This window comes from Onychostoma macrolepis, chromosome 23 (genome assembly GCF_012432095.1).
Source record: "Onychostoma macrolepis isolate SWU-2019 chromosome 23, ASM1243209v1, whole genome shotgun sequence".
NCBI classification, from domain to species: Eukaryota; Metazoa; Chordata; class Actinopteri; order Cypriniformes; family Cyprinidae; genus Onychostoma; species Onychostoma macrolepis.
In genome coordinates, this window is record NC_081177.1 from 25,627,173 (window position 1) to 25,655,068 (window position 27,896).

At 35.4% G+C, this 27,896-nt stretch overlaps 4 protein-coding genes and 1 long non-coding RNA gene across 7 annotated transcripts in view; 4 read left to right on the forward strand and 1 right to left on the reverse strand.

Annotated features, from left to right (window-relative positions):
* The first annotated feature begins 1,028 nt into the window (after positions 1–1,028).
* Positions 1,029–7,837, forward strand: tmem106c (transmembrane protein 106C). The gene is made up of 8 exons (XM_058762264.1): positions 1,029–1,328; positions 3,056–3,296; positions 4,171–4,234; positions 4,656–4,815; positions 5,112–5,252; positions 6,434–6,483; positions 6,574–6,627; positions 6,881–7,837. Exons 2-8 carry the CDS (start codon positions 3,092–3,094, stop codon positions 7,035–7,037), a joined length of 831 nt encoding a protein of 276 aa, XP_058618247.1. The 5' UTR covers positions 1,029–1,328; positions 3,056–3,091; the 3' UTR covers positions 7,038–7,837.
* A 343-nt stretch (positions 7,838–8,180) lies between these two features.
* Positions 8,181–14,640, forward strand: LOC131531485 (myoD family inhibitor domain-containing protein 2-like). The gene is made up of 3 exons (XM_058762265.1): positions 8,181–8,628; positions 8,722–8,918; positions 13,965–14,640. The coding sequence occupies exons 2-3, from the start codon at positions 8,723–8,725 to the stop codon at positions 14,222–14,224; spliced, it is 456 nt and encodes a 151-aa protein (XP_058618248.1). The 5' UTR covers positions 8,181–8,628; position 8,722; the 3' UTR covers positions 14,225–14,640.
* LOC131531486 (uncharacterized) lies at positions 11,898–12,966 on the forward strand. The gene is made up of 3 exons (XR_009268702.1): positions 11,898–11,997; positions 12,333–12,397; positions 12,490–12,966. It is a non-coding gene; the product is annotated as an uncharacterized LOC131531486 (long non-coding RNA).
* A 2,586-nt stretch (positions 14,641–17,226) lies between the features above and the next one.
* Positions 17,227–24,501, forward strand: LOC131531958 (2-epi-5-epi-valiolone synthase). The gene is made up of 5 exons (XM_058763188.1): positions 17,227–17,383; positions 18,795–19,428; positions 20,518–20,757; positions 20,848–21,100; positions 22,963–24,501. The coding sequence occupies exons 1-5, from the start codon at positions 17,247–17,249 to the stop codon at positions 23,052–23,054; spliced, it is 1,356 nt and encodes a 451-aa protein (XP_058619171.1). The 5' UTR covers positions 17,227–17,246; the 3' UTR covers positions 23,055–24,501.
* mitfb (melanocyte inducing transcription factor b) overlaps positions 23,140–27,896 on the reverse strand; it is a 48,928-nt gene continuing 44,171 nt past the window's right edge. For 2 of the 3 annotated variants that reach the window (XM_058763185.1, XM_058763186.1), the window contains exon 10: positions 24,640–27,711. In XM_058763185.1, coding sequence (XP_058619168.1) covers positions 27,322–27,711 — 390 coding nt within the window. In that variant the 3' untranslated portion in view covers positions 24,640–27,321. Of the gene's footprint in view, positions 27,712–27,896 lie in introns of all 3 variants that reach the window. The other variant, XM_058763187.1, reaches the window with a different exon arrangement.

The following is a 27,896-nucleotide window of genomic DNA, read 5'->3' on the forward strand; positions in this document are numbered from 1 at the left end:
ACTTTGTGTTCATACCATCGTGGGAAGCAGTTTTATCATCTGACAGCGGAGTACACATTAATATAGTTTATTGTTCATATACATCTTTCTGTTGATCTTATACAAAGTATGGCTACGGTACCCCACTATCGGTGAAGTATAAAGCAGGTGGAGAAGTTGGTACTAGACTGAATGGGACGCCTATCAAAAACTCATTAAAAATAGCTTTTAAAACCCACTGTGTGTTTAATTGAAAATATATTAAATGCAATTAACAAATCAATACCGTTCAAAAATTACGTGCCTGTGATATTTTATTAATTTGAAGGGCTTTGTTTGTTTTGAGGACTTGTCTAAATGTTCAAATAAGAGACTTTTAACCTATGCTTTTAACTACTATTTCTTTTAATTATCCAAATGTCGTATTAAAAAGTGTCTACAAACTGATCCGAGATCAGGTAAAACCAGGACCATGCACAGACCTTTTGAGGAGAGTGTGCTAAAACTGAAAAAGCCCATAATAATAATAATATAGTTTGAAGATTATTTTTTTTTTTTTAGCTATTCTGTTTGGTTTTATAAGCTAATTTGTATTATTTGGTTAACATGTTTATGTATGTCATTGAGAAGAGGGGAAGGTAAAGCAACGAGTCAAGTATTTTTGCCAAACTATTTTGAAATATAATTTAAATAACTATGTCCAACACAATTCCAGTCAGAATGGGAGATTATAAGAAACTATAGACATAAAGCAATACGTGCCTTACCATATTATGTTAGTGTATTATCTTAATTATGAACACACTGGTTTGTAACGCAAACAGATTTACAGTTACTGCACGTTATTCTTCTCCTTATGAACCGGAAGTCTCCCCATAGGCTTACTTTAGAATCAGATTAAGAAATTAGCTAACTAACGAATACCCATATCAACAGTAAACATGTTATTATTTGCGAACCACTGACATTTTAAAACATTTCAAAACAGTTGAGACATAACCAAGCCTCGTTTACTGAAATCACGTGACTTCCGCAGTTTGACACGCGCTCCGAAACACAAATGACTCACGAAGCCAGATAATCTCTAGCAGGACTTTGAAAACGGCCATCACTAGAAAATAGTTTTAACTACGCTACTACCCTTTATTATTTGTTCAATAAATAGCCGAAGCTTATTTTCCGATTATGACACGCAGTTGGTCTCCAGAGCGGCAGATGGCGGTAGAGAGTCGATCGGATCCCTGACTCCGGAGCAGAGGCAGAGAGAGACACAAACACAAACAAATCAGCGGACTGAGAGGAAGCAGACCGCGGCAGTGCTCACATCTGTGTGTCTCTACAGTTTAAAGGTAAGCGATGCTTTTTCAGTCTCACGAGCTTGACCTCAAACTGACAAGTAATCAAAATGTTCGTTTCCAAACGCAAACTCATTGAAACCACAGTTTCCTAATGCGTGCCGGTAGTGCCACAACGCGTACAGTTGAATAAAGTTGCTACAGTCAGCTGAACATATAATAGACTGGGCTGAACCAGACAAGCTGTTCATTATATTTATATATATATATATATATATATATATATATATATATATATATATATATATATATATATATATATATATATATTTATATATATATATATATAGAGAGAGAGAGATCTCGAGCCTTAGTTCCTCACGGAGTGCAGCAAATATAAAAACATTAGAAAACGCTTATTTTACCCAAATAGCTCAAATTGTGCCTGAATTCCAGCAAGCGAGCCACAAACTCTGTTATATGTTGGTAGAGAAAGATAAGTGTATCTAGCAGCGCAGTATGTATCCTCCTGCCATATTATGAGGAACAAATGCTAAACCCCCTTTTCTTTATCAATGCTCTCTGTAAATATTTACCTTGTATTTGCTATTGTTTTTTTGTTGTTGTTTTTATGTGTGTGTGTTATATATGTACAATATGGCCATGAGTTTGTTTTTGTTTTTGTTTTTTTAACTATCTATATGCCTGTATAACTTGTTTGCTGTTTATTGCTTTGGCAACATTGTGCTATTCCACAGTCATGCTAATAAAGCTCATCTGAATTGAATTGAGAGAGAGAGAGAGAGAGAGAGAGAGAGAGACAGTGCTGGGTGGTTTACGTAAAAATTGTAGTCTTTTACTGAATACAAATGACGTGATGTAAAATGTAATTTAGCCAGTAATGTAATCTAGATTACTCATTTTAGGTAATGTATTCTGACTACTTTTGGATTACAGTGTTGGGAAGGTTACTATGAAATCTGTAACCCATTACATTTAAAATGTAATAAGTACACTCTCAGAAATAAAGGTACAAAAGCTGTCACTGGGGCGGTACCTTTTCAAAAGGTACACTTTTGTACCTATTAGGTTCAAATATGTACACTAAGTACTAATATGTACCTTTAAGGTACCAAAATGGACCTTTAGATACAAACATGTACCTTTTGAAAAGGTACCGCCCCAGTGACAGCTTTTGTACCTTTATTTCTGAGAGTGTAGTGTAACTATTTCAATTTATTAAAGTAATGTAACTGATTACATTTTGATTACTTTTTAATTACTTTTATAAATTTCTAATGTTTTCAAATGTTAATCACATTAACATTTAAAGCAGGCAGGGTTAACCTCAGACTTTCAAAATCCTTCATCACTTGAATTAAGATTATAATAATAATTTAATTTTAAAGCACAGCCACCACAAAATCAGACTTCAGCAGCATACCAAGAAAACATAACAAGAAATAGTTTAATAGCTGTGATATTGTTTTTGAAATCAAATCTTTGCATAGTTATGACAGGAAACACTGGCATCTAACAATGCCTTGGGAAAAAAAAACAGTTAATCTTAAAAAAATAAAGCATATATACATAAAACAGTTATTGAATTAGCATGTGTCCTAAACTCCTGAAACATTGGTGTCTCATATTTTAGAGCATTTTGGGAAAGAAATCAATTAAATCTGTACGTGTGTGAAAAATTCAGATGTAACCCGCATGTAAGTAGTTACTCCCCGACACTGCTTGTATATGCACTTACTGACTCCTGATCATCTGTCTAGTCGCTGGTGTCAGGCTGGATTTGGGGTGTGCTTCTCATGGGTGCATCTGTGTGCCGGCACGGCCGCTCGCTCCTGTCCCGTCGCAGCAGGGCCGGTCACAAGGGGTCTCTGATGGGTGGGGATGACTCTCTAGACGGTCTGGACAGACAGGAGGACATCGCTCAGTTCCCATATGTGGAGTTCACAGGCCGAGACAGCATCACCTGTCCTACCTGTCAGGGGTCTGGACGCATCCCATCAGGTAAGGATGTCAAAAAACACACATCTTATGAGTGTTAAAGTAAGGATCTCATGAAAACATGTCCAGGTCGCGTTTCAACTTATGCACGAAGTCAATGATCCCAGTATTAGAATGACTTTTATTATAATCACTCAATATTAGAAAAAACTTTTACACTGTGACAGATGAGCTGTTTTTTCTAAAAAATTCTCATTATTGTAATGCAGCTGCACAATTTATTCTATTATTATTATTATTTTTAATCATTAATCACATCCAAAAAAAAAAAATTTGTTTACATAATGTGTGTGTACTGTGTATATTTATGTATATATAAATACACACACATGCATGTATATATTTAAGAAAATGTTATGTTTATATTTTAAATATATTATATATAATATAAGTATATGAATATAAATATATACATGTACATATTTTTAAATATATACTGTGTGTGTGTATTTTATTTATATATATATATATATATATATATATATATGCACACACATATGTTATGTAAACAAAAGCTGTTATTTTGGATGCGATTAATCGTTTGACAGCAGTAATTACTATATTTACGTTGTATTTCCCATTAATGTCAATGGTAATTATTGATGAATTCTCATTTCTGGAGAACTAGGTTCCTTGCTTTAGTGAAGGGATATCCAAATATTAAAGTCTTTCTTTAATTTGCATTTAAATTCTGAAACAATTTTACACAATGGTCACATTCATTATAAGGCGTTGTGTAAAAGCAGCCAGTCACTAGATAATCTGTGGTATTGATTGAGGTCATGGGGTTGTAGAGATGACCACATGCACTTTGGTGTGATTCTGCATGTTATCTGAACTTCTTATTGAATCAATTATTTTTTCCCCTCTCTTTCAGGGCAGGTGAATGAGTTAGTTGCTCTGATCCCCTACAGTGATCAACGGTTACAGCCAAGAAGAACGTAAGTTATCACACACAGATCATTTTCTGTTGGAAACAGTCTTGATGCTCATTTTTGATGTTTGTAATAGGGGATAGCTGACCTAAATGAACATTTTTCAAACCATCAAGTTGTTCCAAACCTGAATGTGAGTTTCTGTTGAACACAAAAGAAGATATTTTGCAACCAAACAGTTGACTTCCATAGTATGGAAACAAAATATTATGGAAGTCATTGGGGACCAGAAAGTGTTTGGTTACCCACATTATTCAAAGTATTTTGTATTTGTGTGTTCAGCAGAAGAAAGAAACTCATACAGGTTTGGAACAACTGGAGGGTGAGTAAATGATGACAGAATTTTCATTTTTGAGTGAACTGTTTCTTTAAAAATGTCTTAAGAGACAGAAATAGGTTCATGATTTTGCAATTCTTCTCTTGGCAGGAAGTTATATGTGGTGCTTTCAGTGATTTTGTGTCTACTGGCATCTGTTTTGGTGGCGTTCTTCCTGTTTCCACGTCCTGTGCTGGTTGTTGATGATGGCATTCGCTCTGTGACTGTGCATTTTGACCGTAACAACAGCAAAGTGATCATCAACATGACGGTGATTTCTGTTATTGGTCTTTTTTTGTTTTGTTTTTATGATGGATTAATTAATAATAAAAAACTGGTTTAAATTGTCCCAAGAACTTTCTTCTCAAGCCTTGTTGTTTAGAAAACAGAGTTCACGGTGCAGCTCCAGTCTAGAATTGTTCAATTGGATATCAAAACATTGTATGTGCAAAAAAACTAAGCTCTGATATTATTTGCTTCTAGTCAGACAAATAATTTAAAGAAACACAAATTTTGGCTTTGAACTGTACTGAATTCTGTCTTTTTGTTGTTGTTGTTTTTTAACAGAGCTCTCTGAACTTCACCAACTCTAATTTCTTCACGGTGTGGGTGGATAGCGTGAGCTGCCAGGTGCTCTACATGAAGACAGTCATCGGATCTCAACAGCTAGACAATGTCATCCACATTCAACCTCTCAGCCAGAGACAGGTGCGATGAGTGATGAGCCCAACATCTGTTTTCTACTGTTCAAAAGTTTATGCTCGGTCAGATTTTTGAAAAAAATTATCTTCTGCTCACCAAGGCTGCATTTATTTGATCAAAAATACAGTAAAAAGAGTAATATTGTGTTATTATATTATTATAATAAAATCGAATAGAATTTAATGGAATATTTTTTTTCTATTTGTATTTGAATATATATATATATATATATATATATATATATATATATATATATATATATATATATTAAAATGGAATTTATTTCTGTGATGCAAAACTGAATTTTCAGCATCATTACTCCAGTCTTCAGTGTCACATGATCCTTCAGAAAATTATTTTAATATGCTGGTTTGCTCAAGAAACATTTATTATTATTATTGTTATTATTAATATTGAAAACAGTTGTTCTACTTCATATTTTTGTGGAAACTTTAATACATTTTTTCAGGATTTTTTTAATAGAAAGTTTAAAGGAATAGTACACGCAAAAAAAAAATGCTCAATTTTCTCAGCCTCATGCCATTCAAGATGACTTTGTTTCTTCATCTGAACAGATTTGGAGAAATTTAGCATTGCATCACTTGTTCACCAATGGATGCTCTGCAGTGAATGGGTGCCGTCAGAACGAGAGTCCAAACAGCTGATAAAAAAAATCACAATAATCCACAGCACTCCAGTCCATCAGTTAACATCCTGCGCTTTTTATTAACCAGACGTTAACTGATGGACTGGATTGGTGTGGATTACTGTAATGTTTTTATCAGCTGTTTGGACTCTCATTCTGACGGCACCCATTCACTGCAGAGCATCCATTGGTGAACATATCATGTAATGATACATTCCTCCAAATCTGTTTCCACAAAGAAACAAACTCATCTACATCTTAGATAGCCTGAGGCTGAGTAAATTTCAGCTTTACATTTCAAAAGGACGAGATTTATTTGGAATAGACATCTTTTGTAACATTATAAATATCTGTGCTGTCACTTCTGATCGATTGAATGTGTCTTTGTCTTTGAATGTGTCACTTTCGGGAAAAAAAAATAAATAAATCTTACCGACCCCAGACTTTTGAACACTAATAGACAATCCTTAAGTGGGGGAAGTGACACAGACACTGATTGTTAAATATTGGATAGTAGCTGTGCTGTTGCTTTTTAATGCAGGTCAACTTCACTGTCAGTATGGAGATCGGAGGGAGTCTCTCTTACGTTTAGTGAGTATCAAATCAGTTCTGAACAAGCTGATCCCCATGAATCTGTGTATCTGATCTTCTGGTTTTAAAATATTTTCACTGTTTTCTCAGTGCCTTTTGCACCATGGCAAGCATCAAGGTCCACAACATTGTGGTGTTTATGCAGTAAGTTTTTCATCACTATGCTTTCACATCCTTTTTTGTCTTCTACTGTTGTTCTATATTTGAAAGTTGGAGGTGAAGTGAAGCATAAAGGTGCAGTCACTTTACCGAAAGTTCAATGCCCCGCATGATCAACTAATTTTTCCTGTGAAATTTTGTCGAGCAACACTAAATGTGGTCCTTAAGAACACTTTTTTTGAGTGTTATTCTAAGTTCTTCGTGAAATGGTCCTGACCTCTTCTCTTACCCACCCCAGGACCTCTGTGAAAACCTCCTACATGGTGCGGGCGGCACAGAACACACTGGAAGCTTACCGCTACATCGACTGTGGCGCCAACTCCACCATCCACCAGCCCTCAGGATTGGTTTGGTCTAAACCTCACTTCCCTCAGAATGGGAAACTGCTCAGGTGAAGCATCAGACGGTTTGATTCTCCATGGCAGCTCAGTTTCATCAATTTTCACTCCCAATTTTGTGCTGCACTGAAACCGAACCCATTGAACAGAGCAGCTGTGATGTAAGATATTGCTTGAATTGATCTCTCAGCACAGATAATGATGGTGTGATGACTACTAAATGAAAAACAGAGCTCTCTTTTCAAAGTCTTTGCCATTTCAAGAGCTGTAGTGTTAATCTAATTAGTCTAATAAGGGTGTTATATCATTTTGCAGTGATTGATAAAAAAGGAGATTTAATTAATGGATTGTTAATGATGAGGTGCACTTTAAAATACTTGGTTTTGATGAATGAGCTGTTCTGTGAAATATTTTACGCATTCTTGATTAAGTCTTATGCAAATGTCTCTAATTGTCTCTGCAATGCCAAAGATTTCAAATCCATCCATCAGTCACAAAGACTAAGTATCAGAACAAATGAAAACAGCATGTGTGTATGTTCTCACAGGGTTTGATTTGTTGTGAAGTGAAAAGTGTTCAGATACTGAGAATAAGGAAGCTGTTACAAAACAATCAATTAAGAGTATCACTTTACTCCTGTGATGCCATGAATACTGAGATTAAGGAAATTAGATGTACAATAGCAGGATGTTTTGTTCAAGTGTTTAGACCAATGTATTAGACTGTCATGAGAATCAGATTACTGGTTTAGTCTCTGAAAAAAGGTACAAAAGCTATTCTTGGGTTGGTACCCTTTAAGGTACCAGTATGCATGCTTACATGTAAAAGAGGTGCAAGCTTTTTTTTTAAAAAAATACCACCCCACTGACAGCTTTTGTACCTTTTTTTTTTTTTTTTTTTATAGTGTATGTTTAAGAAGGGCATTTGTTTCTACCTGAAGTTGCACATTTGGATAATTTATTGCTACTTTTATATTTAATCTCGTATCATGCCTTGAGATTTGATTGTGTTTTTCATTGTATGAACTGAGAAAAATATGATAATAAAAATGCTTAAAGCTGTTTTTGTTGTGAGTTTGCAAAGAAAAATAAACTTTATTTTTTTGGGCAATACCTTTTGTATTTTTGTGCCACCATTTTTACAATTACCGTGCCATATTCAACATTTTGAATATAAAGCATCAGTTTCACTTCAGTAGGACAAAGCTTTGCAAACTGCCTGACTTTTCTCTTTTTTTTGTCAACTTTAATGTAATTCAAAACCAAAGAACCATCCCTGAAATGATGCAGCAACAAAAGCCCTGATGAAATCCATTTCACAAAACTGCAGCCACGCTGGAAACTCTCCAGAGACTCTATGCACACGGATGGGGTTTAATAATTTATTCAGCACAGGTTATATCTATAGATATTCCTTTCATATCTTCTTTCTCACGCTCAAGTCAGTCGCATTATAGTTTCCAGTGTTCTTTATACCCTGCAGACTCATCTGGGCAGCGTTTACATCTTGTTCTGGCATAGTTTTAGACCTAACAGACAAACTATTGGTTGACTCTGGCACGTGTTAAGCTCAGATCCGACTGAAGTATTTGGCTCATTTGTTCTTGACAGGCTCATATCAGGAGGCAGGGCTGCAAGAATCACTCCAGGTGTAGTGTTTTGTCCCTCGATGCTTTTTTTTGGTATGTCCGTTTGCTGTAATATTGTTATCATTTCCATCTGTGATTGCATTGTGCGTGCAGAATGAGTGAAGCTGTGGTTAGCGGGGTGAGACGGTTGAGCACCATCTCGGAGCAGGACGTGGACGCTGAAGCGGAGCCCGTGTTCTCAGGGGACAGCGAGTGGGCAGGATCCAGTGCTTCGCTCTGCTCGCGTGGAAAACCCAGTGTCCAGAGCAGCACCTTCACCTCCTTTGAGTCCTATCAGCCTGATGCTGCAGGTACATCTTCAGCACTTCTCTGTTTGGATGTTAATGCTGTGTCCAGCATGTAGAAGTTGTCCTGGCTGCTAAAGACTCTGATCTGGGACCGTGTCCTTAAACCTGTTTAACTTTTAACTGCACTCTGCCTATTGCTGATTTATGTGTGTGTGTGTGTGTGTGTGTAAAACAACTGTGCTTTAATTTTGAATATTACCTAGACACTTTTTTTTTTTTTTAATGGAGGCCCATGTGTACCACTTAATGATAATTTGGTAAATTCATAAAGAAAATAAATTGTTAAATCAATTAAAAACTCATAAAATATCCATCTGAAGATAAATAGATAAAACAATTAATTTAACCATATTAAACTTAATTAATTATTAGTTATATTAAACAATTTAATAAAACACTGATACATAAGAAAAACTGATCATATAGAAATAATGATGAAATAATTAAAAATTACAAGTGGACACTCCATATAATAGTTTTACATTTTTATTCAATTATTATTTTTATTTCAATTATTATTTGATTATTAGCACAAATAGACCAGTTACATGTACAGTATGTATATGTAATGTATAAAGTGTTATCTACACACCACTATTCAATAGATTGGGTCAGTATTTTATTATTTTTTTAGAAGAAATTAATTATTGTATTCAGCAAGGATCCAAAGTGTCAATAAAGACAACTGCATTTTTATAAAAGATTATAAGAAAATAATATTAATGACTGCTGAAAATTCTGATTTGCATTGCAGAAATAAATTGTTTTAAAAATTAATAAAATAGTAAGCAGTTCTTTTAAATTGCAATAATATTGTACTGTATTTACTGCATGTTGATCAAATAAATGCAGTATATTCAGTTGTTTATTGTTTAAGTAAATCTTAAGTTAAAATGGTCCACTAGACATTTCAGTGTTTAAAAAGAAGAGTGGTTTTATATATTCACTGAAAAAAATTTTTTATATGATCAGTAACTCATGATATGGTTTACTTATGTTTTTACATTACTTATAAAAACAATTTAAGGAATTTGAACCTTTTTATACGTTATATGAGATTCAACTTGATTATTTTTTTTTTTTTTTTTTTAAGTCAGTGGAATATAATTTAGGAAATTACTTGCACAATCAATTTGATTGCTTATAATTTAAGGCAGCAACCTAGGTATTTAGGTTGAAAAAGGTGTATTTTATTTTACAGTGTTATTATAAAGCCTATTATAGATTATTCTGTTTTCAGTTTTTGTTTATCCTACAGAAACTACAAAGCTAAAATTGCTTTTGATTGCTGTTCAAAGTCCTTTACTGTTAAAATCTGTTTCAACACCCGCTGAAGTATCGGTCACTCACTCTTGTCCTGGACACACTTGTACACATGTTAATTTGATGTGCTTGCAGCTCTCATGCAGAGTGAAGTGCACTTTTATGACCACTTACACCAACAGATGCTAAAAGACTCCAGGAGTGACAGAGCTCATAAAAGCCTTATGCAACATAGATGACCATAAACCTGTTCTTTGAGATATATATTATATAATATAATTCTCTCACTATCGTGTGCTCATCCTATATAGCAGAACTCTATTTGGGTCGCTCTGTTTCTCTAGCTGTTAGGTTAGTTCACCAGGGGAATGTATACGGTTACGTTAATGGCTTCATGTGACCACTTATTTCTCCCCGCTGTGCATTATGTGCTCCGTTTCTTCCCCAACAACCCTTAATATAATTACACACCTATAGAGAGTTCCTGTCTATAAGGCTTTACATGTGGCATTAGTCTGATTCTGTGCAAAGTGGCTAGTGCGGCCACACATGTGCCATAATCATAATTCTGAGGAATCGTGCTGATGAAAGGGTGTATAGAGGTTCAATCATCTCTCGTTTTAGCCATCCATCTCTCATCCTGTCTGGAGCGGCTGATTGCTGCCATTTTCAGTGTAATTAGAGCAGCCTGCACTTAACTCGGTGCACGGATGTCTGCAAAAATAAATAATGTATGCAAGAAGAAGTGTTGAGGTAAAGATGACTGAGTGATGTACACTGAACTTCACCACCACCAGCACTTCCGTCGCACACTGAAAGTAAATATGCAAGGGAATATTTATTAAAACTAAGTGACCACTAGAATATGATCTTTTACAAATATTCATGGTATCACCATGCATTTTTGACATGATAGTATGATTGTGCCATGCTATAGCCACTGTACTTCTCTTTTAAAGGGTCATTTCCATCAAATAAATTATTAGTAGTGTTTGCTAAAGCGTTATTTCATTATTATTGCCACCCAGGGACTGTTCTAGACCTTTTAGGGGGCTTCAGACAAGGCCCACAAAACAAATCTAAATTACTAGATTTAGTAGATGGATGGATGGATGGATAGATAGATGGATGGATGGATAGATGGATGGATAGATGGGTGGGTGAATGGATAGGTAGATGGGTGGGTGGATAGATAGATGGGTGGATGGATGATGGATGGATGGATGGATGGATAGATGGGTGGGTGGATGGATAGGTAGATGGATAGATGGGTGGGTGGATGGATAGATAGATAGATGGATGGATAGATGGGCAGATGGATGGGTGGGTGTATGGATAGGTAGATGGATAGATGGGTGGGTGGGTGTATGGATAGGTGGGTGGATGGGTGATGGATGGATAGGTAGATGGATAGATGGATGGATGGATGGATAGATGGATAGATGGGTGGGTGGATGATAGATGGATGGATAGATGGGTGGGTGGATGGTAAGGGTGTGCGATATATATATATATATATATATATATATATATATATATATATATATATATATATATATATATATATATATATATATATATATATATATATATATATAGTCTACGATAATATCGTAATTATTGTTTTAACGATGTGCGATTTGACATTATCGAGTATAATGTCAAACTATACTCGGCCCAGAAAAAAATGGCTTAATTAAAGGTAAAAATGCCCATAAAAGGAGGAAGACACGGAAGCAGCGCCGTGGGTTGAACCCGCGAGAGTGGAAGAGCTCCGGAGATCGATGCACCTTGCGAGAGAATAAGACCTGCAAGCAAGGTAAAAATATATGTACGTTTGTCTATGTTTGTGTCATATTTTTGCACACCAGTTTAGCCCATAGTAACATTTACTCGTCAACATGGCGGTAAACTTTACTTTACTATGGTAAACTGTGCTGTCGTTACAAATGACTTTTGTCTGCTTATTGAATTAAGTTACCGAATTAAAATAATTTTTAATGAGCAATGCTTATTTATTGAGAAAATAAAATTGTATGTTAGCTAGGTTAAACAAGTTTTATGGCTAGCTGCCTTTCTAGTTTTAGAATTAGTTTGTTATAGTTTTTAATGGAATTTAAGATTTACTGCATTTTTTGTATTTGTGTTTTAAAGGCAACTGCAATGAAGCATCAAGAAAGACATGAACATGCCAGCCACCCTGAGACTGATAATTCATGGTAAGAGAACAACTATGGTTTTTGAGAGATTTGTGTATTCTATATGAGGTTTGCTTTTTAAAAGTGTGCTATTTCTACTTCTTGTTTTTCAGAGAAGACATTCTGTCACTAACAAAGTGGATGGTGAGCAAAGATGGTTGCCACGTTTTGGAGCAGCACCTGGGTTATGCAGATGGCTATGTATTTTTGTGAGGATAAATCCAGAGGATACAACATAATGCACTGCAAAACGTCCTAAGACAGGAGAAATGGTGAAGATGCACTGTTCCAGCAACGGAAGACTGTATTTTTAAGTGTTATACATGCAATGTTTTAAATAAAGAATTTGATATTTTGTAATTATTGTGTCTGTTTTAATTGAATGCCAGTAGTACCTATGTAGAGTACAAATAAAATGAATTCTATATCAAAATTATAAAATCTAATGAAATCTATATTAAAATGAATGAATTACAGTAGTATACTGATTAATTGGATTATTTTTACAGTAATTTAGTGTAAAACAGTACAGTTTGCAACTGTAAATCAAATACAGTTTGCTGCTGTAAATCGTAATTACAGTAACTTTATTGCCAGTAAGTTACTGTAAAAACCCTTTGAAATGTCTAACAGTGTGGATTACCTCATATTGATCTCTACATGATTTATCTGTACATTTGATAGTTTATTTTTCACACCACTATTTAGTTGAACTGACAAAAGCTGAAAGGTGATTAAAATAGTGAAACACTTCAGTGAAGGTGACCAGAATTTATCATAATGTTCAAAAAATGCTATTTGTCAACATTGTCATATGTCTATATTGGTAGGGATTCTGTTTTGATCCACCTCACCCTGTCTCTTGCTATTGTTACGTGTCTAACAACATACGGTTTATGGCCAGCTGTGAGTCCCCTAGCAAAAAAGTAATTATTTAAAATACATTTATTTCATACTAAGTATAGTTCAAATCTATTAGCATATTTACTGACAGATAACTAGAGACTTACTGATATAAAAATTATAATTAAACTTCATTTGGCGTACTACTTGTGCACAATGCACATTTCTTAATATTAAGTCTAAAATGTGTTTTAATGCCACTTTTGATGAGGATTGTATGATCTTTGAATAATATCGGTCTTTAAATACAAAATATTTAAAGCGTACCTGAAGTATACTTGCAATAGCTCCACTTTAGCACAATCAAATATACTAAGTATATCTTTAATTGGACTTCAGCACTACTTCCGCACAATTAAAGTGCATTAAGTACAAAATTAGTTGTTCTAATTTAGCAGACTTTAAGTATGCCAGCAGGGTATTTTATTAAGTACATAAATAGGAAAATGTATTTGTAGTATACTTAGTATTTCAAATACATTTAAGTATATTTATTTTTCACTTGGGACAGCATGGCCCACAACTGTTTTACAAATAACCCAACTGACTTTCTCAGCAACCCAGAAGCACCTAGAAAGCATTCCCTCAAGTTCAAGTTCTGTACAGTCAAGCAAGTCTCACAGTTTCTGAAATTTAATTCAGAGTCTCTGAAACATGTATGATTTGTTGATTTCCGTCTCTCCAGATGACTGCGCCTCCATCCTGCTGGCTTGCCTCTACTGCCGCTTCTGTGACGCCATGGCCATGCTTCCTGACGCTTGTGAGCGAGCGTTTGGCCGCTGCTTCCCCTCTTACAAGTATTACAACACCTCGGATGAGCCGTCCAAAGGAAAAGACTGGTGCAGCTGCAACGTGAATTTTGACTGTGGTTGCATGAACTCCTGTCAGGAGGCCAGCGAGCTGATAGAGCTGGCGATGGAGATATCTGAGGTCTGTTACCGCTGAGAGCCTCGCCACTGTCTGGAGATCAGAGCAAATCATCCAGGAAGGAGATTCTCCATCAGTGCTTGATTCCTGACTCCATATGGGGTGCGTTTCTAAATGACTACAGTTATTCATTGTCACTAAAGACATTTGTGATTTCATGCAGGAGAAACCAGGGTACATGTCACTTGTTTTAGGCAACAAAATAAAGCATGCAACTTTATTTTCAGGACGAGATCATCATTTCAAGGAAAGTACATGGTGAATATATTTGCAATAGAATTTATTTTGCATCCAAAGTTGAATTTTCATACTAATTACGGCTTCATTGATGCTCTCATATTCTCTGATGTGACAACTGAACCAAAATGTGAATGTCTGACCTATCTGTTGTGTAAAGCATGAAAAATGGTCAGTGTGGGTAAGATGAGCCACGGGCCACCTGTATGATACATAAGTGAATGTAACATAGTAAAAATGTCTTTCTGCATTATAAGATGTCTTGTGGTTTGCTTATTACCATTACAAGGTCTGAATATGCTGCAGAAAGGAGTCTAAAACCCCATTTTTGGTACATTTAGTTCCATAGTTTTGAATGGGTTTTTGGTCAAATGCCTGTGACACTTTACAACTTGTAGATTATAAATAAACACCAAAGAGTTGTCAGAAGCTTAATGGTGGTGATGCTGAAGTTGGTGTAGTTCAATTATAGTCTAACTTTAACTTTTTACTTCTGGTGTTCATATTTAGGCTAGGCTTCGAAATTTATAAACATTTCTGTTGCTGGTGATGCTTCAGAATACTGTTCCTTTATAATAAATAACCGCAAGACAAATTAGTAATGCAATATTAACGGTCTAGTACCTACTATTAACTAACTCCAGTTAACAAATTATTGTTATGAATGTGTTAGCTAATCAGTTTTTTTCATACCTACCAGAGAACTACTACACAGTTTCATAATTTATGCGAATAAAGCATAAATAATTAGAAAATGAAGATCATAGTAACCCACTAATAATGACTCAAGTATTACCAAATTCTACAGAAGTAATAGCTGATTATTTGTAAACAAAACAAAACAAAACAAAAGTATGAAAACTTGCTAGTAATGATTGGAGTCAGCAGTGAACTACCACATTCATCTGAGTGCGGCTTACTATGTTAATCAGTTTCTTGTTTCTTAATTGTAGATGCTAGAATGTTAATATTGCATTACTCATTTGTTTACCATGTGAAGGAACAGTATTCAGTTAGCAATTATCCAAATTTTCTGTTACCAATTCTGATACCTTTTTTTTTTCATTCACAGAGCTTATTTTCTGCAATTAGCCAAAAGCTGAAAATCCTGTTTTTGTCAAGGCAACCAGGGCTTCTGGGTTGTTGCACAAAAACAAGTCATCCCTGAAATGTCAGCTTAAAGTTTACTGATGCCCTCTGGAGGGCAATACGGGTAGCACTTCATAAAACTCAAATGTTGCTGATCCAGTAGACCGTGTAGTCAGTGAAATGGACACCATAATGCTGGTCAAACAGATCTATTGATCCTGCATGAATAAAAGAAACTGAAAACATATAAAACGCATATTTGTGTCCTTAGTGTGCACATCAATAATACTGCTCGAAAGCTATCTGTTAGCATTCATATTCAATGACCAGTGGTTTGGCTGGTTAGTGGAAGTACAGCATGTGATTTGAGATTGCATTTAGAAGTAATAATAAGGTTTAATAATAAATAAAGTCCATATTCTGAAGGTCTTTCAAAATATTGAAGATGTTCAGTCATTTTCATTATTTCATTCCAGTATTTACAGTGGCATGCAAAAGTTTGTGAACCCCTTGCAGAATCTGTGAATAATTTTAACAAAATAAGAGAGATCATATAAAATGCATGTTATTTTTTATTTAGTACTGTCCTGAGTAAGATAGTTTACATAAAAGATGTTTACATATTGTCCACAAGACAAAAATAAAAAAGATGGGGGCAAACTTTTGAACAGGATAAAGATGTCCAAATATTTATTTTGTTGAAATATCTTGAGAGGTTTAATAATTTAGTACTGCCCTTCATAAGCAACAGAAGATACTTGTATGTTTCCCGGAAGACAAATTAAGTACAATTTACCTTGATCTTCAAATTCAAAAAGTTTTCACTTCCCAGCTCGTGTTTCCTTCTGGAGCATCAGTGAATGTTTGAACCTTTTTTAATAGTTGTGTTTGAGTCCCTCAGTTGTCTTCAGTGTGAAAAGATGGATCTCAAAATCATACAGTCACTGCTGGAAAGGGTTCAAATATGCAAAGGATGCTGGAAAACTGAAGAATCTGCAGGACATGGAGGATTTTTCTGAAGAACAGTGCTCAGTTTAACTGTTCAGAACAAACAAGGGACTCATGAACAACCATCACAAAACAAAAAACAGTCGTGGATCATCCAGGTAACCACACACATTAAGAACCAAGGGTTCACAAACTTTTGAAGGGGGATATTTTAATAATTTAATTTTTTTTATTAATCTTTTATATAAAATATCTTACTCAGGACAGTACTAAACAAAAAATAACATGCATTTTGTATGATCTCTCTTATTTTGTTAAAATTATTCACATTTTCACAGATTCTGCAAGGGGTTCCCAAACTTTCGCATGTCACTGCATATACAGATCCATCTATTCTCCAAGACACTTATGTACTGTAGGGTCATGGGGATGCGTCCCAGAGACACCTTGTCCAGTCCAATGGATAGTCCACACATCCATTTATTGGCCCAACCTGCAGAGGAAACCAGGCACCACACCAACACCTGGAGAACATGCCAAACTTGAGTCGAAAGGCCTCCTGGCTGAGCCAGGACTCAAACTAGGGACTCAACCAATGCTTCCCATGAAACAGTCACCATGCATTCTCCATACAGATCCTTTACTGTAAATCTATTTATAGTTTCCCTAGTTCCACCCTCCACCGTCACCTCAGCAGTGGCTTCAGTTACTGTTATACGCTTGGCACGAGTAGGCAAGTGGCCAACTTTTGCATTTCAACTTCAATATGTCTCATGCTTCAGAAATCAGTGACGGAGCCTGTGATCATGTGACTGAATTCAGATTGGTGCGTGCAGACTGTACGTGGAGCAGACAGACTGCAGACCGTGAGCGCGGTGAGGGACGACTGTCAGACGCCAGGATGTGAGTATATAACCAAGATTTACCACTCTGACATGATGGAGGGGGCTTTGTTACTGTTTCAGGCTGGACATACTGGGATAAAACTCGGCTGAATGAAACTTTTGAATTTTTGCATTACACAAAATGCAGTCAATAAAATAGAATAAAAACATATTTCATCACTTGTATCTTTCTGTAATCAGTTAACCTTAAAATCACGAGTAAGTTGTTTACTTCATGTTGCAGTGCTTTTCTAATTTAAGAACTAACCTTACAGTTGGAAAGCATGAGGTCAGGTTCACAGTGTGTGTATTTTGGGAAAGTGTCTGTAGTCTTTAATAGACACTATTCTCTGATCTTACAAAAATGGTACTGGCATGGTACATTAATATAGACTATACACCACAATTACCATATTCAGATAACATATTTTTACATGGTATTTCAAGGTATTACAAAAAAAATGACATGGCACCATATGGTACTATTTCATAGAACGTGGTATTACTATGGTACCATTGTTTTGCCAGTCTTTTTGGACATGTCAGAAATGGTACATGTACAAAAAAAATAAATAAATAAATACACTGGCAAAACAGTGGTAATATGTCCAAACAAAATGGTATTACCAAAAATAAATGTGATTTGACCTTGGTAAATTCCCCCCAAACCTGGTAAAACAGCAGAAAATGTCCAAAAAACATGGTAAAAATTTATCATATCACAAAAAATATATATTATGTATACAAAAAACATCCCTTGTGAAAAAGGAGTGTACTTCAAATCTTAAAAGTATATTTAAAAAAAAATGTACTTGCAGATAATATAATATGAATTAAATAAAAGGCCACTTAAATGTACTCAAAGACAGTTTCTTAACACACTTAAGTACACTTTTAAAAAGTGCACTTTGTAGTAATATGAAATTAAAGGTTTTTATGTTTTTCAAATCATCATTTTTTAATCTTTTGTTGAAGTACACTTATATTGATGTGCTGACTAACATACTAAAGCATGTGTGAATTACATGCACATGTAAAATTAATTAATAATTTGAATAATGTATTAATACTTTTAACTGTGTTAAAGTTAATTACATATACTGTAAAATAAAGAGCAACTGAAATGTTTGAGCATTTACAGTGTACTGTACATACCTAAGAAAGTTCTGGCTAAGGTAACTACACAGGGAAAAAAATAGGTTTAGGGTTAGTAACAAGTTATTACCCAGTTATTATAATTACTATAATAAGTACAAAGTATCTACATGTGAAACAGGGCTTTAATTATTATTTCCATATGACCACTTTTTTATGTAAGTATGCTGAAATGTACTTCTTTTTCACACGGGATGATATTACCATAGTGCTTTTGTTGGATATTCAGCTTCTTCTGAAATACTGAATAAATTATGGATAATTTGTTCCTACAGTTATGAGTCTTCATCAGAAGATGGAGTCACATGGACAGTGGTCAGTCCTATCGTCTTCACCTATCGAGTCATTCAGTGTGAGAGTCTTCTGGATGCAAGCAATGACACCTTACTGTTTGGCCATATCTCCAGCCCTACGGAGCTCCAGGCCCTTAAGAACAACAGTAAAGCTATGAAGCGATTCATTGTGATTGATGAGACTGTTAATGATCTATACGGCTCCCAGGTGGCAGCATATTTCGGAGCGAGAGGGGTGACCTACAAGATCCTTTCCTTACCCACAACTGAGGAGAACAAGTCCATGACCCTGGTGACCAGAATCTTGGAGGAGGTCCATAAGTTTGGGATCGACCGCCGTACGGAGCCCATTATCGCTATCGGTGGCGGCGTTTGTCTGGATATCACGGGTCTCGCTGCATCACTGTATCGCAGACGTACTCCGTATATCCGTGTCCCTACTACTCTGCTGGCTTACATCGATGCCAGTGTGGGGGCAAAGACTGGGGTCAATTTTGCCAACGGTAAAAATAAGCTAGGGTCATACATCCCACCCATGGCAGCGTTCCTGGACAGGAGTTTCCTCTGCACTCTGCCACGCCGCCATATTTCTAATGGAATGGCCGAAATGCTGAAGGTACATGTACTGCATGGATGACAATACAATACTGGACAGTTTCTCAAAAGATGTTCGCATTTTACACATCTAAAGCAACTTACATTGCATTTTATGGTCCATGCACTGACTTGTAAAAAAGAAGTGTGCTTAATTGTATTTAATGTGCACTAGCAGTGTACTTAAAATCTTAAAAGTATATTTGAAAAAACTGCTCTTGCACATAATATAACAATAATGAAATAAAAAGCTACTTAAGTGTACTTAAAGAGAGTTCACTTTCTTAACACACTTTGTAATAATGTTTGTAGTAAAGTACATTTTAAATCATTGTCTTAATAATCTTAATAATCTTTTAATAAATTATTTTGATGTGTTGACTAACATAACTCTAAATGCATAAAAACTCTGACAGTTCAGTTATTAATGCTGATTGGTATATATATATATATATATATATATATTAAAAGATGTGTTTATTTGTTAAGATTAGTGATGTCAAACTATTAATCGCGATTAATCGCATCCAAAATAAAAGTTTTGTTTACATAATATAGTGTACGCCGTTTATTTATTATGCATATATAAATACACAGAGATACAATATGAAAATATTTACATGTGTATATATATTTATATTATTATATTTTATATTATATATACACATACTTAATATATAAACATAACATATTTTTCTTAAATATATACATGCATGTGTTTGAATATACTGTGTGTGTGTGTGTGTGTGTGTGTGTGTGTGTGTGTTTGTATATATTTATACACATAAATATACACAGTACACACTCATATATTATGTAAACAAAAACGTTTATTTTGGATGCGATTAATCGTGATTATCTTTCAATTATAGTGAAAGATAAATTTGATTAAGTGAGAGATATCGTGAAAGATTTCTATTTCATATAATTGTTGTTACTCTGAACTTTCTATTCATCAAACACTCCTGTCATCAAAGTCTGTATTTTTGATCAAATAGCCTTGCAGACTTATTTGAAAAACATTTAATATTCTTACCAAACCCAGACTTTTGAGCATTATTGTGAAATCTAATTGAGGTCTTGTGTCACCAATACTAGTGATCCCCTACAGATGGCGCTGATGAAACACAGAGGACTCTTTGAACTTTTGGAGAAGGATGGCAGACATTTGTTGGACTCCAGTTTCCAACCATCGGGGAGAATGCCAGAAAATATGCATACGGACGCAGCGAGTGTGTCCACAAGACTGGCCATTGAAACCATGCTGGAGGAACTTGCCCCAAACCTGTGGGAGGACGATCTGGACCGGCTGGTGGACTTTGGCCATATCATCAGTCCAGAGCTTGAAATGGTTCTGCATATTAGGACTCAAAACTAAAACTGCACACTGCATGTCAGTCTTGAATTACTCTAACTGGAGTCACTCTTTTCTTTGATGCAGAAAATACTTCCTGCGCTTCTGCATGGAGAGGCGGTGAACATTGACATGGCTTTCATGGTCTATGTGGCTCACGAAAGGGGCTTTCTGACAGAAGAGGAGAAAAGACGTATCATTGTGTGTATGCGGAGTCTAGATCTTCCTGTGTGGCATTCAGACTGCACTCTGGATCTAGTACAGAAGTCCCTTACTGAACGACTCCAGCACTCGGGAGGATTTCTGAGAATGCCTCTGCCCACAGCGCTGGGAAAAGCAAGTATGTGAAATATAAAAAGAACTATACTTTTGCCCTCAAACATTAAAGGTGTATTCAGTAGTTTGGTGCAAATTCAAACAGTTTTACACATTAGTAAATAGTGTTTTTGTAGAGTCATCTGAATGGTGTAATGAAATTAAGACTGTATTAATAATAGTTTTCTATAAAAAAGTGTTTGCCACCATACACCAATCCTCACACACATTGACTGACGCCTCTGTACACTAGTAGCATAGTGTAGTTTAGTGATGTGAAGCATGAAATTTAGAAAACAAAACACAGTTGTCTGTGTGTCTGAAGACAAAAAACCGACAGGGACAAAAAAAAAGGAGTGTAAACATCGGTACGTCATACACACGTTGAAAAGATTTAAAGGGGTCATGAACTGAGAAATCAAAATTCCCTTGATCTTTTGACATACAGGCTGTTTTTAAAGCGCAATGACCTCTTATAAGTTTCAGAAATCAAAACTTTCTCATTAGTCTAAAAACAGTTTATATTGAAGGCAGTCTGCCAAAACAACAGCTTTTGGAATGTTTTATTTTATGATGCAATAGTGTGGATAAGCACCGCCGCCACAGAAGAAGATCAACGCCTGCTTCTACATCGCTGCCTGTTTAGTCCCGCCCGCTGATTCTACATCGCTACCTTTTTAGCCCCGCCCACTGATTCACACGTGTACTGTAAATAGTGAGAGAGGCGAATGCAGGTCTATGCAGAAACCAAGCAATAAAGATGCTCTGTTTTTCCACAACTTGGCACTGAACAGTGTCTTGTTGTCTTCAGTCTTTCCATTGCCTTACTTCTGATCCTAACATTAGGAAAGAGTGGATGAACTTTATTTTTAACGAAGATCCAGACCACGTCAGTGAGAACTTGGTCAGAAAATAGCCTATTACTTTTAAATTATGTTTTTTGATGTAAACATCTTGATAATATTATAAGTGGACCTCAGAGAACAGTACAAAACAAATAAAAAAAAGGCAGTTCATTACCCCATTATTGGCAGAAAATGCTAATGCCCACGGTACTTATTCTTTGTTGGACAACATGTAAAGGAATTAATTTTGGTGTAAACCACTCTTTATAGGTCTCTATCCACGATAGATATCAGTGCCTAACACCACTATGAAAATACATAGCAATGCTAATGCTAGCTAAAGAGCTACTGAATTATTGCACAATGATTAAGAGAGCTTTTACTGAAAGGTTTAGTTAGTACATATCCATTGAAATCCATTAGACTACATATTTTTACAATTTGTTGTTTTCCTGCTGATTCGAAACTAAAGATTTGTAAATGTTTCGAAGCTTCATGAAGCCGTGTTTCAAAAACACTAATAAATACACCATTCTGCAAGCATTCGAAAGTTGCCGTGTAGGCTATTCACATATTGACATGTATATTTATCAATCAATAATTATTAGATAATTTTATGCTAACTTTATGCAACTTGCATTTAGATGAGTGGGGATGCTGACAGATTATTCCAGGTATTATAGAGCTTCACAGCTGTACTCTTAAAAATAAAGCTTCCATGAGGGGGGTTTCACAGAGATGCCATAGCTAGAAGAACCATTTTTGGTTCCCCAAAGAACATTTCAGTGTACAGTTATTAAAAGAAACAACATTTAAATAATCTAAAGACCCTTTTCCACTATAAAGAACCTTTTGTGGAATGGAGAGATTCCGTAGATGTTAAAGGTTCTTCATGGAACTAAAGATGCTAATAAAGAACCTTTATTTTTAAGAGTTTAGTCTAACTTTAAGTGCTCAGGGCACATTTGAGCAAACTCCATAAGACTGTGACATACTGTAGTTTGGTTCATTTCCTTCAGTCTGTCTTTTTCATACCCCGCAGAAATCTTCAATGACATAGAAGAGAGCATTATGTGCCAAGCGTTCAAGAAATGGTGTGATGAACAGTGTGAAACAACCATGAAAACAGAATAACACGGCACCTGCAACGTTGAGTCTGATTATATTCCCGAACCAAGAAAAACAGCTGTGCTGCAAAATGAAACACACCTAATGATGAATGAAAACCTCCAGAAATTGTGAAAACCACTCAGTTTTATTTCAATGTCTGTAACATTTTCATTCCCAATACACTTGACAAGCTTTAAAACCCAACAATGAAATGCTGCTTTCCTCATAAAGCCTCCCAGCGGAAGCTTCACGGTTCGAGTGAAAGGTGACTTTCCCAACAGGTTTAAAGTGGGCCGGCTTCCAGTACTGAATTCATAGGAAATTAATGCTTTATAAAGAAATTCAATCAAAAAAAAAAAAATAATTAAAATCAACATTACAAGCAATCTTAAGTCCTTTCTTAAATAATGTTTGGTTAAGCTTCAAAAATATAATACAAAAGTATATTAACAAAACGAAAACCATCTTTAGCCAAGACACTTCTACAAAAGACAGACTATGTTTGTTATTAAAAGATGTTTGGTTGAAGTTCCACAGAAGCCTGTTTTGAAGGCACCTTTCATTGACATCGCTGATACATATGCGTTCATACAGGAGCCTTGTGCTTTACCTGTTACCTGATTGTCTAAGTTATTGCTCAGAAAAAATTGCAACAGCCAGTTTTGCTATAAATCCACAATGAGATACATAACAGTTTCACTGCATATTTTGACTCCACTTGGAATTTGGCAACATTTTAGTAGTCAACACTGTGTAACATTACATTCAGAGGACGACTTTTAGTAGTTTCTGTCTATAGGGGAAGGAGTTTATGTAGCACACTATTCTTGAAAGTTTTGTAGTGCTTCAAGACACTTCAGCTTTAAGCCAGAATACAATACAATCTTGATCAAACTCTGTGGGTCAGTATTAACTAGGTTTGGTGGTCCTACTGAGAGATCGTCCCCTCTACTTCACCCGAGGACCGAACCCGTTATGTTCCACAGTCTAAGACTAAGTCTAAAATCACAAATATAGAATAGAACATTTCATTTAAAGGGATAGTTCACACAAAATTGAAAATTAGGAACATCGTCTTCTTACTCTCACATCGTTCCAAACCCATGTACTGTACATTTTTACAAATTTAGGGTTTCTTTTTTTTGTCCTTTCTGGAAATTGGCAGTCCCTGTGGAAGCCTGTTTCAGCATGGAATAAAAAAATAAATAGGTAATTGTGACTTTCTCGCAATTCTGACCCCCCCCCCAGAGTTACAAAAAAAATTAATAAAAAGTTAAAATAAGTTTTAATTTTTTATATTGCGGCAGAAACAAACAAACAAACTGAATTACGAGATGTAAATTCAGAATTGCATGATATAAACAAAAGTCCAAATTGTAAGATAAAAAGTTGCAATTACAGAATTACGGGATAAAAAATTGCAAATTACCGTTTATATTTTTTATTCGGGAGCAAAAACAGAAATGAAAGACAAACTCAATTCTGAGAAATAAACTCAGAATTGTGAGATATAAACTCGCAATTACCTTTTTATTTTTTTGTTTGTTGCGAAAAAAATCCATTATTGCGAGATGTAAACTTGAAATTACGCGAACATTTTTTTAGTTCAAAGTTTACATTTTGCATTTCTATCCATTTTTGTAAAAATTACGAGTTTATATCTAACAGTTATGTTTATTTCTGATCTCAGAAACAGGCACCCATAAGCCCCAGTCCCCTTTCACTTTCATTGTATGGAAAAGAGCAGCATGAATTATCTGCTAAATATCTCTTTCTGTGTTCCACCATAGAAATAAAGTCATTCATGTTTGGAACGACATGAGGATGAGTGACTGATGACAGAATGTTTTGGGTGAACTATTGCTTTAAGTGACAGATTTGTAATGTAAGGCACTTTACAGTGGTCTGACTATGTTACCTATGCTAAACTCTTACAACATCTTTTCATTACACACAGGTTGATTTCTCAACTGAAAGTTATCTTTGCATAGTTCTATGAAACAACACATAACAGTTGCACCTACATGATCAAAATAGTGGCACAAATTGGATGCTACTCAAAGGCAAACATCAGTACATCTGAGTTGAGCACAGTAGAAATATACAGTAACAGTACAGCTTATTATTACAAACATAGTCAGTCATTTTTCACCATGTAAGAATTTAAAAACCCAAACAAGTGTTAGAATATAAAATATTTTTTTCTTTGTCTTTTCTTTTCTTTTTTTTTGATCTTCAACATATTATCATTCTTCCAGTGTTTTTGCCACCAATATATATATATATATATATATATATATATATATATATATATAAATCCCAGATCTTTCTCTTTAATATTAAAAAATAAAATAAAATAAAATGCAAATCTGGGACAGTGTAATTAAAATGTATGGCATATTAAAACAGAAATTAATTCAAATGTTAGATTAAAAAATGTTTTAAGGGTAATAAATTCGAATTTCAAGGTTTGAATTATTATATGACTGTTCCTTTAGACATCTGTTAAGAAATGATTTCACATTCTTATGGATTATTTCAAGCTATGCACTGTAAGATGCATTGGGTTAAAATGCATCCTCAGGGTATCTTAAGAAATGCATGAGGTGAAATACATTTGCATAACTATATAGGCACTGCATATAATCACAAGAAGTGTTTTTGAAGGCTTTCAGCAGAGTTAAAACTGAATATTGCTAATTACTTGGCAAATTCCACAGGACATCTGAAAATCTGTTACATTTTTTTCAAATGCTGTGTGCAAACTGTCCTTCCACATGTGCATTTCTTCAGCCTCTGGGTCTAAAGATCATTCCACAAATCCACTGCACTACGTGAAATTCTCCTGGACCAGAAACATTAATACTAAGAGAATATTCCAATGATTAATAATAGAATGAAATAATTTAGGGTCAGCTGTTTCAGATCAGCCTCATAGCAAACATACTTTGTCCATCTATCGGTTGTGTGCGTTTTCATCTGGAAGATACAATTTGTAGAGCATTTGCTCAAAAGTTTCCTTAACATTCAACAGAAATTTTCACAACATTTATGAATTAGTTACGATTAATGTAGCTATGCTAAGGGAGCGTTTCACCCAAAAATGGAAAAAATAATAATAATAAAATAAAATCATTTACTTCTTCACATTTTTACAATGAGAAACCATAAAAACTTTCATTTGGCCCCTTCATTTAAGTGCTTGTTTCACGCATGCTCATATCAGCGGCTGTTTCCTCAGTTCAGTGACTACTGGAGGAACTGGAGCACTGAATCAGTTCATTCATCGTAGGATCAGATACGTGCCGCTATTTTGGCTCATTTCGAGTCGGAGTGACTGTCGGACATTTGAAAGTGAGTTTTGATTGAGTAACTTGTAAATCTGTGCTGCTTAAGCCATGAACTGTTTTAGACGCTTCAGTCTGATTTGGTGAATCGGTTCAACTAGTTCACTAAAAAGAATCAGTTCAAAAGAATGATTCTTTCGCGAACCGAACATCACTCCGGACCGTTTGTCTGAGGCTCTGGATTACAGGTAATGCTATTGTAAATAATGTTCAGTTTCTTGCACAGACTGATCGTTTCGATTCATAAGACCTCAATATATCATCAGGAGCCATGGGTATTCATTTTGTGTTGCCTGATATGCTTTTTCTACTTCCAAAGCGACGGTAGCCCTTGACTTGCATTTTATGAATCACCAAGGACCACGGTTTCAGCTGAAAATCTTCATTTCTGTTCTGCTGAACAAAAACGTCACCTGCATCTTGGATGACCTGAGGGTGAGGAAAATAACAGCAGATTTTCATTTTTGGGTGAACTATCCCTTTAAACATCAACTGTCTGTCACTTGATATCTACACGTTAAATGGGAAGCATTATGCTCAAGTCATTCCTTTACAAGGATATATAAAAAAAGAGAAATATTCTTCTAAACTGTGCGCAAACACGCTACTGAACAACCAAAGAAATCACCGTTCAAGTGCACTTTTATATTATCCCAAAGTTGATTAAATTGTACTCTAATACACCTATGTGAAGTTACACAAATCAATCTTTTTATGATACTGACCTTGATTATTTTGATATTATTATAACACAATGGAATTTGGGTAGACGAAACTGGAATAAGGTTAAAATACAATAAAATAAAATGAGTGTAAACATAAAAATAATATTATTTTGCACTTGACAAAACAGGCCGTGCTTCTTCCTTAGCAGTCAATGGTGTTACCGGAAAAACACGACAATGACCAGCGGCCCTGAACAGCCAAACGAAGGTTTCGTGGCACTAACAAACATGCTCGATTTCCTCCATGTTCACGCTGTCCTTACAGCTGCTTTCGTTCGAGGCTCCGGACGAGACGGAGGTGAGGAGTGGGTCACTCGTTGCTACAGATGACAATGTGTCGTCCATCAGGATGTCGTCGAGTTTAGCGCCATGCGCCTTTGGGACAAGACCATAAGCATCGGAGGAAGTGCTAGAGTCGTTAAAGGTGATTGTGCCGTCGTTAAGGTCTAGGGTGCTGGAGCGGCCCATGTCGGGGCAAGACAGGTGTGCGTGATGGTACATGTCCTGGGTGCAGTGCTCCTGTTTGATGGGCCGGGCTGCTAGCTCTGATGAGCAGAGTGTTGACGAGACGACGGCCAGTCCGTGAGCACGAGCCTGGATTTCCAGCTCCTGGATTAGCATTCAACGGATAGACAACAAAGCATTAATTGAAACATATACTGTAACTAACTTAATGAACCCACAAATTTCCTCTTTTCTGGATATATCTAAATCAAAATACTGAATTAAAATATTTTAAAAGTAATAAAATGATTAAATATTTAAAACATAACATTTAATTTGTATATTAAAAA

Excerpts from the sequence above, each read along its gene's own strand:
- LOC131531485 (XM_058762265.1), top strand. The coding sequence starts at position 8,723 with ATGAGTGAAGCTGTGGTTAGCGGGGTGAGACGGTTGAGCACCATCTCG. Across the intron at positions 8,919-13,964 it reads CTATCAGCCTGATGCTGCAG|ATGACTGCGCCTCCATCCTG; the intron begins GTACATCTTCAG and ends CCGTCTCTCCAG.
- LOC131531958 (XM_058763188.1), top strand. The coding sequence starts at position 17,247 with ATGTCTCATGCTTCAGAAATCAGTGACGGAGCCTGTGATCATGTGACT. Across the intron at positions 20,758-20,847 it reads TCAGTCCAGAGCTTGAAATG|AAAATACTTCCTGCGCTTCT; the intron begins GTTCTGCATATT and ends TCTTTGATGCAG. Across the intron at positions 21,101-22,962 it reads CACAGCGCTGGGAAAAGCAA|AAATCTTCAATGACATAGAA; the intron begins GTATGTGAAATA and ends CATACCCCGCAG.
- tmem106c (XM_058762264.1), top strand. The coding sequence starts at position 3,092 with ATGGGTGCATCTGTGTGCCGGCACGGCCGCTCGCTCCTGTCCCGTCGC. Across the intron at positions 4,235-4,655 it reads CGGTTACAGCCAAGAAGAAC|GAAGTTATATGTGGTGCTTT; the intron begins GTAAGTTATCAC and ends TTCTCTTGGCAG. Across the intron at positions 6,484-6,573 it reads GGGAGTCTCTCTTACGTTTA|TGCCTTTTGCACCATGGCAA; the intron begins GTGAGTATCAAA and ends CTGTTTTCTCAG.